The 13,141-nt window shown below is 34.4% G+C and overlaps 1 protein-coding gene across 3 annotated transcripts in view; it reads right to left on the reverse strand.

Moving 5' to 3' along the window:
* Positions 1 to 678: 678 nt before the first annotated feature.
* The window catches only part of POT1 (protection of telomeres 1), a 111,541-nt gene continuing 99,078 nt past the window's right edge, over positions 679 to 13,141 (reverse strand). For all 3 annotated transcript variants that reach the window (XM_008071199.2, XM_008071202.2, XM_008071201.1), the window contains 5 exons: positions 12,118 to 12,253; positions 8,055 to 8,143; positions 4,923 to 5,014; positions 3,329 to 3,434; positions 679 to 1,860 (listed from right to left, as the gene is read on the reverse strand). In XM_008071199.2, coding sequence (XP_008069390.1) covers positions 1,748 to 1,860; positions 3,329 to 3,434; positions 4,923 to 5,014; positions 8,055 to 8,143; positions 12,118 to 12,253 — 536 coding nt within the window. In that variant the 3' untranslated portion in view covers positions 679 to 1,747. The remainder of the gene's footprint in view (positions 1,861 to 3,328; positions 3,435 to 4,922; positions 5,015 to 8,054; positions 8,144 to 12,117; positions 12,254 to 13,141) is intronic.

Consider the following 13,141-nt stretch of genomic DNA (forward strand, 5'->3'; position numbering starts at 1 on the left):
TCTGACCCCCACTCTACCAGACTGGGTGCTTCCTACAGGCAGAAAACATGTCTACCTCACCCTTGTATCCCTAGAACTTCATCAATACTGAAATACATCTGTTCAACTGTAGGGTTTACACATTTTTTACCGAAAATGTTTTGAACCAAGAGTCTACATCCCTAAACAATAGCATTCATTTAATTCATTGCCTCAAACAAGCTAAGTTGGTGATGGGGACAGTATTAGTTGTGTGCAGAGATGTGTTAATGTACCCAGAAACAAAAATGTAGGATTAATATGAGCAGAAGAAATCAGTTGCCCTTTCTGCCAGTAAGGTGTTTGTATAAAATAAGCCTTTGCTAGTACATAAAAATGCATTGACTTCTCTTATAACCTCCTTCCAAAGTTACTTCAAATACATAAGGCAAGGGCTCATTTGCAGAAAACCCAGGTTAGCTTTGTTCCAGAATCCCAGAGTGATTTTACAGCCTTTGAATAGAGACTACCTGAATATAAGCATTGACTCTAGCTGTGCGAACTTAGTTAAGTCAGCTTGCCAATAAAGCTTTCAGATTTCAGAAAAATGGGTTGTTATGAAGTTCAAATACATGTGACAGTGTCATATGTTACCACACCTGCTTTGGCTTTTGCCTCCAATCATTCCTCAGCTCAGAATTGGGCAAATAAATGCAACAGTTGAAGTGTGTGCAATTATTTATTCTTCATTAACACTCAATTAGGCAGATCTGTATCTCTCCATCTTTACCAAATAATGTACACAAATCTACACATACGTATAAATATGTAGGAATATTTGTATACAATTGAATAGTCATGATTTTAAATTTGACAAATATTGTCAGGTAAAAAGCAGACTATTACACTAAGTTAACATCTCATTCAATTAGTTAGAATTTGTAATACAGGAACATGTTACATGAGATTATTAAAAAAGGATAACATTAAGTTACCAACGTGATAAATTAGTTTGAAGTGGGATGGAGTGACATCTAATGTCCTGGAGAGAAACAAGCAATCAAAGAACATAATTCAGGTCTAAAGAAAAGCATTTATCTTAAAGTGGTCAATATCAGAACCCAAGCAAAGCAATTTTGACACTTCTACTTAAAGTAAACCACTCTTTTAATACATTTTAGCATGTTAAAATAATTCTCTCCATTGTACTTGTTTAAGCAGATCTCTCTGTATAAACACAAAACTAAAACAGTAGGTGTTACTCACCTTGCACCCAGTAAACACCAAGAGATTTTAGGTAAGGACATTTTCTAATCCCATACCCATGCTAACACCATCAACATTACCGATGTGCAAATTAGGGCATGAAAAGCCCAGTCAGGGATCATGTGTGATGGGGAACTGGTGACAGACACATGACAAAAATAAACAGACAAACTGAGGTTTAGTGTAGGGTAACAAAATAGCTTCACTAAAAGGACTGCAAAGAGTAAATAAAAACACCGTCCTTTATTCAATGTTTCTTTTATACACCTGAAAGTCATCGTGCTGACTATTTTGAGTAACAGGAACATTTTCAGCATACTCACAAGAAGCCATTATTTTAATGTTTATTTGTCAAAAAAAGAAAAGAAAAGAAAAGAAAACCCCTAAAATGGTGGTTAAAATGGAACTGTAAATGGTATTTCAAAAATAGTTAAGTCTCTATGTGTGTTATAACAACCTCACAGAAAATAGTAACATTTAACAAAATTACAATATTTTATGTACACTAAATTGAATGGCAATATTAGATGACATCCTCTGCAACTGTGGTGTCAGAAATCTGATAGCAAATTTGCCGCTCTGTTCCATTTGTGACATTGTATGATCTGATGAAGCATTCCAACCACGGATATACATCTACAAATCAAAAAGAAAATGCTATTTAACCATTAAAACTAAAAAAATAACTCTTAAATGGCTACGCATAATGTTGAGCTAGAACAATTAACCCTTAACTTAACTTGAAAAGTAAATAAGTGACCTTAACAAACTCAAAATTACTCCCCAAATGCATACTAAATTCATGTAACTGTTTTGCAGCAATTGTGACTAATTTGAATTTTTTCCCAACAACAGACAAAAGTGATTGTATCTAGTTTCAAAATGTTTGATAGTAAAGGTAGTATGCTATCTCATTCTCAATTTTTATTCCTTTTGTTCTGCTGGTTGCTTACTGACTTCCCCAGGTTTTTTGAGACTGACTGGAAAGAAATAGAAGCTGAACTTCAAATCAGCCCAAGCTCTGACACCCATCAGTCAAAACTCTCATTACATAGTAGGTACTGTGTCCAGGCAATGCCGGTAGCTACAGATGCCATTTCCAAGCTTCGGTTGTGACCACAGTAAATCTGTTTATAACTTCTGGGAAAACTTGTTTGTCTCTCAAGTTCGAATATAAAAGGTATTTAATGTAGTACTCAATGTCAGCAAGGGTGACATGAGATAGACACTCTTCTACACTGCCGGTAGAACTATAAACAAGTAAAATATTTTTGAGAAGCAATCTGGCAGGATATATCAAGAGCCTAGCAGGCTCATGCTGTTTGATATAAAGATTTACTTCCAGAAATTCATCCAAAAAGAACCAAATAGCCAATACAAATTAAAACTGACAACAAATAAAGGTATTCAAGTTGAACTGTGACAGATCAACAAAATCATCTGAAACTATTAAGACACACAAAGACTGATGAGGAGGAGGCAAAGCCTGATGAAAAATAACCTACAAAAGTTAGACTAAGAACAGCTAAATCTGAAGCTGATCACTTTCTTATTGATAAAAAATTGTTAAAACAATCAAATTGTCTTAATATGATTTAGATCTGTAGGTTTCAACATAGAGGCAGAAGATCAGTCCAATTTGACCTGAAGAATATCTGGTTGATTAATCAAATGTTTATTCAGAAAACAAAGCTCATTAAATATTAAACTAGTTAGCACTGAATAAAAATTCATCAACAAATTAAAATGGGTAATTCAAGTGTTAAGAAAATGTTTATTGCCAGAATTTCATCCCTTTTGGTCTAATTGAAACCAAATATTTGTATGCATGACAACATCAAAAGTGTTTGTGATCAAAGCTGCCTCCCCTTTTTCATATTTCAAAATATTTTAAAAACACTTTCACTGCACAAATTATGATTCATACCTATTTTCTACCTGCTACTGTCTACATCAAAAGGTGGATCACACAGTAATCACTCACTACTCAGTAATTCATTTGGATTCAAAGCTTTCAGACTTCTAAAAGTCCACAGATTAGATATATGCGAGGTGCTATTTCAAGTAAAACAAACAGTCTGTTGTTTGAAATATTAGTGCTTACCAATTTTTACTCCTGGAGGACAAAGTATATCCATGATCATCTCTAGAGTTTTCTGGAGGTCATCATCGGTTAGAATTTCTGATGCTGGAATCTGGAAGAATTTTTTCTTAAAAAAAAATTACATGTTCGAAATAAAAAGGAAATTATATTAATCTTTTTTAAAAGTTATAATTAACACAAAAGTATTTCAATATTGTCTAATTTAAAATAATCGTGACTATTTCATTTTATCAAGACCATGGAATTCACAAATTGCTTTGACTTAATAATGATATAATGATGGCTAAAAACAGTGAGGCTAATTATTCTTTGTGCATAGAAAAACAAAACTTGTTTTATGTTTAAAGGAATATAACATATAGTACAATTTTACTTATTTATTTTTTCTTCTACTAGATTATAAGTTTCAGGAAAGAAGAAATTTTCCTTGCTTTGCTAATTGTATCCCCATTGCACAGAATAGTACCGGGTATACAGTAAGTGCTCCTTACGTACTTACATAGGCAGGAAAAAAGTTATCCTCTCAACCTTACCTCAGTTTTATTTTCCAATGTATGTAGTAAGAAATGTAAACTTATCTTACCCTAAGAGAGGTCTGCCTTTGTCCCTAGCTTCTTGTGGGAGGTAATCTGTAAGCCTTTAGGATGTCACACTTAATAGAAAAATTTTTTGCGTGTGTATGTGGGGGAGGGGGTTGGGTCACTCTGGATACCCTAACACAATGTGATTTAGGGTAAGGAGCTTGGAGCTGGTGCTTGACCTCATGGAGAGATGAAGTCTGAGATCAGCCCCATGGGTAATAAACCTTATCTATATGATGGAGTCCCAATAAAGCTCCTGACATCAAGGCTTGACTGAGCTTCCCAAGTTGGCAATACTCCATGTTTGTTGTTACATGTGTTGCAGAGAAAGCAACACGGTTCACAGGTCTACGAGGACAGGACCTTACGCTCTGTGTGTAGAACTTTCTGCTCCATGTATGGAATTTTCCTGGACTCTGCTCTACACACCTCTTTCTTTCGCTGATTTTAATCTATAGCCTTTTAGCTGCAATAAGCTATAACCAGCAGGGTAACAGTTTTCCATGAGTTCTGTTAGTCTTTCTTGTGAATTAATAAAACTAAGAGTAGCCTTGAGAACTTCTGAAGTTGCAACTGGTATCAAAAGTAAGGGTGGTGTTCTGGACAGCCTCAAAGCTCCACACAATAATGTCTATCTCCCTATCAAAGTATCTTTATTTCCTCTAATATAAAATGTAAAGACTTTACAAAGCACAGTGAAGCGTGGACTATAAATAATGCCTACATAGTGTGGTCATATCTTTCTTTTTTGGCTCTGGAATAGAACTTCTGTATGATACAAAGAATGACTCTCCAAATTTCTGTTCAGTTTTTCATTATTCAAATATTAAAATTTAAAGTGTCAAATGAAAAAACGATAAAACAGATAATTTAAGATTTATGTGTCCCTGTTTTGTTTGTACTTTAAAGTTGCCTTAAATCCTTTTATGAATAAAGTAGGTGTGAATAAATGTATTAAAATGAAAAAATATTACTTTTTAGTTAAAAATATCTTTACTAGAGCTGTTACTTACAGAATCCACAAGATAAGCTTCTAATACTCCTGTTCCGTCATCAAGAGTAAATGTCATAACAAATGTATATTGGAGGGGTACAATACCCAGCACTAGAGAAGAAAAAGAAGACCCCACCCTATGAGTCTGCTATTCCTTATTATCAAGGTAAAGTTAAAGTTGTTTTTTGATAGTAGTACCTGTATCTTTTGTTTACTAAAATAATTCAAGAGATAAAGAAAAACTTGACACTATCATCAGGTAGATAGGGCCAGAATTGAATTAAAGGACACCTAGCTGGTGTCTACTGCAGAACCAACTGCTTACTTGGTGTGTTGTGTAGGGGGAACCCCCATGCATGGTCAGCAAGTCTCCTGTATGATTGTTAATGTGTGGAAGCAGAGAAAAAGAGTCTGTGTTTTTACCTCCACAAATAACCTGTAATTAAGCTCATTAGCAGGTTCTTTTGGAACAGTTTATTATTCCTATATAAGGAACTGTCTTATGATATAAACAGCTGAATTTTAAAAAATTAAATATTAATATACTATATCTTTGAAATGAGTTGATAACTTGATAGAAACCATAAAAAGTGATTCATGAACTGCAACTCATTGCATGTTAGTCTTATAAAAGAAAATAAAAATACAAGAATGTACTAAAAAATAGCAGGCAGTTAAATATTTTTTAACACGCCTCTCTCCTTTGTATTGTAAACATAGTGGATTACTTTTATTTTTAAAAGAGAGGCCATCTGTTTGAATGGACAAGAATGTCAGAATCTGGGATGTCATGATTTGTTTGGTAAGATGAGGAATAAAGAAGAAATTAAAGATAATCAATTACATTAGAATTTGTAAGATAAGATAAATATCTTTGTGCTGGAAGTAGAAAACACTCAGTGTATTTATAGAATATTAGCTTTCATTCATGGGTCCCATATTTGAACAGTAGGAGTAATTAAAGGGGCAAGTGAGAAATATAAATTAGGAATACAGATAAGAATTAGGGCATACAACAGGTATTAACACAGAAATTAATTTTTAGAATTCAAAAGATCCTTGGAAAAATGAACTTAACACCTATCCTGAGGTGTTAAGAAAGGCAAACTTAACACGTACCCTGAAGAATCACACAAACAAAACAATTCATTGAGAATAGGATGAAAACACCAAGCTTGGTATCAAGAAGTTCATGTGAAAGTTACCTAGGATTTCTGTGAACCACAATATAACACAAACTAGCTAATCATATAAATTAAAAGAAGAGAGAAACCACAACCAAGTATATAAATCAATATCTACACAATAAAATTTCAGACTAGTAGAAGCAGGGTGTCCAGTTTTAGGCAAATAATCATTTTCACTATATTCTGAGTTGGTCAAACTACATCTGCAGCAGAATGTCAGTTCTGAATGCCAAACTTTGAGGAGAACACTGGTAACCCAGAATGTTTACTGAAGAGGAGAAACAAACTAGCAAGGGATGTGGAAAAGTGCAAAGAAGTAAGGGTGCTGCTTGAAGACAACAAGATTCAAGGACATCTTCAAATGTAGTCTGTTGTTCATCTTTAGAAGAGGGAATAGGCATACTCTGAGTAATTTTAGTAGACAGAACTTACCCCATGTTGAAGGCAGATTCTCCTTCAATTTTATGAACTGCCTATAGATTAAGGGGTTATACTGCCTTACAGTGTAATGAATTTATCACTGAAAGAGCTGTAAACAAAGGCTGGATGACCACAGTTAAGAATGCAATATAAGGACTCTTGTTGCTCTAGCTAAAGACTTACATTGGGTGAAAAGTTTAAAAAGCTATTTAAAGCACTTTTCAATTCTCAAGATACTATGAGCTGGAGAGATTTTTCAGAACAAGTATTTATGATCAACATAAAAACAAATTATAAATATTAAAATATGCATGATTAAAAAATACTGACAGATGCCAAAAAGCAACTTCGCAAGTATCTGAAATGTTTACTTTGTATTTTTTTATTGTACTGATTTATTATTTTTACTAAGCCAGTTCATATTCTTCACACTCAGTGCAAAGAAATAAAACATAATCTGAAGAAAAATAGGTCCTTATTATTCACAATAAAAAGAGTCTGCTTCATTCTGCAGGCCTGGGTGTACTGTATAATAGGGAGCACTTAATGGCTCAGTGGATCAATCTACCAGTTTGATTCTGATTCGCTGAGAAGAATCTCATCCATATTTGGAGACTGGACTAGCTTCATGGGAGCTGTGATAAACTCAACCATTTTTTCTGGTATCCCCAGATCTCATTAAATAAGAACTTATACCAGAAAATATAGCAATTGATATCTGTATAAATTATATCTATAGGTTCTTTCTTGCTCTGCTTCTGGCTATGAAACTCACTACCAAAGGTAAACAATTAAGCTGAACTACTGGTAGGTGTTATAATAACAGTTGATACTTTTATTTTTTGAAAGTCCAAGTTTGCTCCGTTGGTCTATTGCAAGAGCAAAAGTAGATAAGAAGCAGGTCTCAAAGCATGCTCTGGAGCATTATCATTGGCCACTTTAATAACAGGTACTTCATCTCTATCTGACACAACAATAGCATGGAGCCCTTCAACACTTGGTAACTTTTTATACAAGAATTGCTTTAGATCATCCACCATGATGAACCCCTTCCTCCTGCAGGATCCATCTCCATGTCTGGGTTTCTGGGCTTCCCGTTTCACTCTGCTGTCACTTGAGACACAGCTTCAAGTCAGGTTCCTCTGCCTAGTTTGCATTTTTATTGTAATCACTTCGAATGATTTTTCTTAAGAAAAGCTGAACTTGTCTGTCTGAACCCAGGGGTTTGAGACCAGCCTGGGCAACTTGGTGAGACCTTGTCTCTACAATAAATAAAAAAAATTAGCCATGAGTGGTGGCACATGCCTGTACTTCCAGTTACTTGGAAGGCTGAGGTGGAAGAATCATGTGAGCCCAGCAGAATGTGGTGGCTGTGAGCATGCCACTGCATTCCAGCCTGGGCGACAGAATGAGACTCTGACTTAAAAAAAAAAAAAAAAAACTGAACATTAGCTTGACCTTATATATCCACAAATACTGAAATATAAATCAGTGAGATGACTTTCTACATAGTTAAAACTGCAGGCCATGGAAATTTAGCTAACCTTCTGCCACAGAAGAAGGAATCCATGATGTTTTATCAGCCACAGAATCTAGATTTTGTATTGGTCTCAAACTAGAACACCGTTTACACCTGAAATTAATAAAAGACAAAACCATAAATATTTAAAAATAATGTAATGTGTTTAATTATCATAACTTACTTTTGCTGCTCAAACATGTATAGTTTTAAAAATAAATTATCAAACTGAAGAGCACTGTACCATCTATATTGCAAAGTGCTTGTTTCAAAGGAGAATTATCAAAAACTAAGCTTTTTGCATAAAGGCAGTATAGATAATATAAAATTTAGAATAAACAACTCTAAATTGAGAATAAAGGTTTGGGTTCCAAGCCCAAATCATTAATTAATTTGGCTATTTAATTCCTTATTTGTTAAAATAAAAAAAGTTGAAGCAGATAATCTCTAAGAATTCTTTTATTTCATTAGTCTAAGAGCAATATCTAACAGTCAAAGTCTTAAGAAATACAGTCAATAGAATAAAATTACTCTGCCTAAAACAGGACAAGCAAGATTCTGGATGATTTAACAATTTTTTGTAAGCACAATATCCAAAATATTTTATAGTTTATGATGTAATACTACAGAGTCTTTTGAATTACTTGTAAATCTGAGATTACACAATACGAGGGAGGACCTAAAAAACCTTGGGATTGATTTATAAAAACTGTGTATTTATTCTTACATGGTTAAATGTCAGTCACCTTCAAAGTACTCTCCGTTTGATGCAATACATCATTTGAGATGTTTTCTCCACGGCTCAAAACAGTTTTAGAACTTAATTTTAATGTCTTTTGTACTTCTGCCATTTTTTGTTTCACCTCTTCCACATCAGCAAAATGTTGAGGACTTTTTTAATCCAGGAAACAACAACAGATCAGATACACAGGGAAGGTGGGGAACAGGGGTCATGTCATACTTGGTCAAAAACTGCTGAACGCTCAGCACAGTGTAGGCAGGTTGTTTGTGTAAACATGAAGTAAGAAAGCACATTGAAATATTCTCAAAAAAAAAAAAAAAAGCCACTGAAGCCAAATGAAGCCTCTCACAATAATGCTAGGTGGTACATGGATGCTGATGAGTACTAGACACCTACCTAATGGGGGAAACCTATACTACAAAGGCCCATCCTCCAAAAAATAATTCCATTTTTTTTTGGGGGGTCTCCCTCATATACTAAAGTTGTGCATTACTTAGTAAAGGTATTTTGCTTTACTTATACACCAACATAAGAGTAATTTATTTTTTATTATATATTGCAGTGTTTATAAGACGTTAATAATGTACTTCAAAAATATGACTGAATAAAAATAAAAAAATAAAGTTCAAAAGGACAACATAGATTCCTTTTCATTTGTACTTTGGGGAAAATAGAGCTTAACTATATTAAATTTTACCCTCCTCTACTCATCAAATACAAAGATGTTTCTTATCTAGTGAAAAAAAAGCTAATTTAATGTTGAATATTATCAACTAAAAAAGGTTATGACATTGATTAGCATTATATATTAATACAGCAAGTAATGTGTAAAGATTAAAAATTAAGGGTAATATTAGCAAATATAAACGTTGAGACAGAAAATCAGGATTAGTTTTTACCTAAGTATATGTGAAGCAATGAATTTACCAAGAATAACAGTAAATTAACCAAAAATGGGCCTAGAAATAAATAAAGCAAATGATAACAGAATAAAAAGTCACAAATCCACAACCATAGTGGGCATTTATACACACCTAAGAAAGTGATTAAATTGATAAAATTACAAAATATATAGAAGTTTTAATTATGATGAACAAGCTTCATCTAAAGAACACATAATAAAGAAATGAAGAATACGTAATCTTTTTTTTGAGTTGAAGTCTCACTCTTGTCAACCAGGCTGGAGCACAGTGGCATGCTCACAGCCACTACAGCCCCGACCTACTGGGCTTAGGCAATTCTTCAGCCTCAGTCTTCCAAGTAGCTGGAACTATAGACGTACGCCACCATGCCTGGCTAGTTTTTGTGATTTATTGTAGAGACGAGGTCTCACCAAATTGCCCAGGCTGGTCTCGAACCCCCAGTCTCAGGCAATCCTCTCGCCTCGGTTTTCCAAAGGCTAAGCCCCTTGCACCTGGCCACATAATCTTTTTAAATACATATGCAATATACACAAATCTGGATGTCCATGTCCTAGGATAAAGGAATATTGAACAAATCCCAAAGAATAATGAAATGCCTCATGATCTTTGGTTAAAAAAATCTAAATAAAATGCAAATAAAAACAGAGAACCCCCAAAATGTACGAAAATATAAAAATACACATCTAAATAATTTGTGTGTCAAAGAAGAAATCACAATGAGAATTATGAACATTTAGAACTGAGTGATAAAACTCGTATGAAAATACTACATATCAAAAGTATATATAAGTTAAAATTACTTCAAAATTAAAAATAAACAAAAATCAATTATAAGATATATTGGGTTTTGCTGATGACATTAAATATTCAAATAACAAAAATGTAAAAGTCTTTAAATGTGGAGTCTTAAATTGTCTTTGTTTTACTGAAACCGGGGAAAAAGTTAAGAGCCTTATGAAAACTTTTTTTAGACTTCTAGTAAATGAAGAAGCCATATTTCAGAGTTTATTTATAACACATATTTGCTTCCTGGTTTAGACTGGTCAAGGTACCTAATGCTAAGAAAACAAGATAGAGAGAAGGGGGGAGGAAGGCAGGAAGGGAGATGGGGGGGAGAGAGGGAGACAGGGAGAAAGGGAGACTGGGGGAGAGGGAAGAGGGGAGAGGGGAAGTGGGGAGGGAGAGAGAGACAGCGCGCACGAGTGAGGATCAGCACACAGAAAAGAGAAAGCTCTTGTTAATGACTAATTAAAAATAAATAGTAGTATGGGTTTTTATTTTTTAATGCATTGATGAATAAACTTTGAAAAAGTTGACTCCAGCTGGGCTCGGTGGCTCAGCCTGTAATCGCGCACTTTGGGAGGCTGAGGTGAGTGGATTGCCTGAGCAATTCAAACCAGCCTGGGCAACTTGGCGAGACCTCATCTCTACAATAAATCAAAATGAGCCGGGTGTGATAGCGCGCGCCTGTAGTTTCAGCTACTCGGAAGGCTAAGGCGGAAGGATCGCTGGAGCCCAGCAGGTCGAGGCTGCGGTGGCCGGGAGCGGCCACTATACTCCGGTCTGGGCGACAGAGTGAGACGTCAACTCAAAAAAAAAAGAAAAGAAAAAGTTGACCCCGAGGGTCATGAATCCAGTAACAGAGATAATTAGACAGTGGACACATCAGAGTAAAAACAGCTGTAACCCAGGGATTTAACTCTATGGTACACTAGTTCTGTTTCATAGCTGAAGCTTTATGATATGTTATAGAAAGGACCGAACTCAGAGCAATGATTAGCAGTCACAATCAGGGAGATATCATGACTGCAGTATGTCATTTTTCAACTGAAATAAGATTTACACACTATGACACTAATAATTGCTACAAATTTAGCCATAGGAGAGAAAGAGGGATGGTGTGACAAATGGATGCCTAAACCCAAGGCTCTTCAAAGCAGAACATTTCCAGGGTAATAGGTTAATAAAGCAGTAGAGGAGATTTTATCCTCATCCCTCCTTCTAAACCTAGAAATCTATTTGTAGCTCTTAATGTATTCTTTTAACTTCCGATTTTCGTGGCAGCAAATGTATTATTTAGTGTCTCAGAAATTCTGAAATTCAATCATTTAATTTTTATTAGATCTAAAGCTCTAAACTTTTCTCTGTAACGAGCGTCTAAATCCTTGCTACAAAACAAAACAAGTGAGTACCAGCCTCTGGCTGATGAACAAAAAGTTGGTAGCCTTACACTTAGAACACTATGCAGACTCAATATCTATACATGCTTACAAAAATAAAAAAAGATATACCAGAAAAGCACGGTACATATACATCGGTACTCAGTTTCTTCTGAATGTATAATAACTAGTGGAATAAAATCACAAAGATAAAAATTACTCTTAACATTTTTAAATTCTCAATTTCTTGAGTTTAAAACATACCCATAGTGATGTACTTTTCCTTGTATAAGATATGGTGCTGAAAGGTCCATGAGCTCCAGGTCTTCATGACCAGATATTACAGGAATTACACTATGAAACTTGTCTGAGAGTTTGTAGATTTCACTGAGTGTACCTCCTGTTAAAAGAGAATAAACCCTTCAAATAGTACAAATATAATGTAGGCAAAATGGAGCACATCTTGCTGTATGAGTTACAGCAAAAGGCTAAAGAAAATGACAGAAGATGACAATGAAAGTCATTCATTTAGAGATACAATACATTTGTGAAAAGTATTAACTTGTAAATTTAGGAACCTACACAATAATTAAAGCAATCACTGAAAAAAATACTGAGGTTTCAGAAATACATAAAGTTTGTGAAATTTCAATCTTCTCAAATTTAAACAAATTATTCTTTATGCTAGGAATACTTTGGTTCAAATAACCAAAAAGAATAATAAATTGAGAGCCAAAGCATGACAGGAATCTTTCACTAATACATTTGCTATATATACTAATCTCTAGACAAATTTAGATTTGAGTTTGGATGCATGTTTTTAACTTTAAGGTAAATATTACATTTAATATAGGTATGAAGGGTAGTTCATGTAATATGAACTCATATAAAATTTGATCATTTTTTCCTGGGAAAATCATCATACTTTCCCTAATTCTATGATGGGGTAAGCATTAAAACCATCAAGTTGGCTGAGTAGTACTGCCCAATGGTGTACCCCTACGTTTCAGAAGGCATCATCATCTTTTAAATTCAAATTTATTGGTACTTATCACTTTGTTGATAATGTTTCCTCTCTCCAGAGAAGGAGAATATGATTTTTTAAAATACTTCTGTCTATTTCCTAAAATTTGGGTAGAATTTGCTATGTTAACATTCAGTTGTGAGGGAGAAGTACTTCTGGCATAGCAGAGTACAGATCTGCAAAAATACACTTTGCCATGAAAGCAATAAGAGCATTGTCAAAAAGAGCATTGTCATACTTCAGCTAAATATAAAAATCCTGATT

This window comes from Carlito syrichta, unplaced genomic scaffold (genome assembly GCF_000164805.1).
Source record: "Carlito syrichta isolate Samal-C Ts95f unplaced genomic scaffold, Tarsius_syrichta-2.0.1 Scaffold314163, whole genome shotgun sequence".
NCBI lineage: Eukaryota > Metazoa > Chordata > Mammalia > Primates > Tarsiidae > Carlito > Carlito syrichta.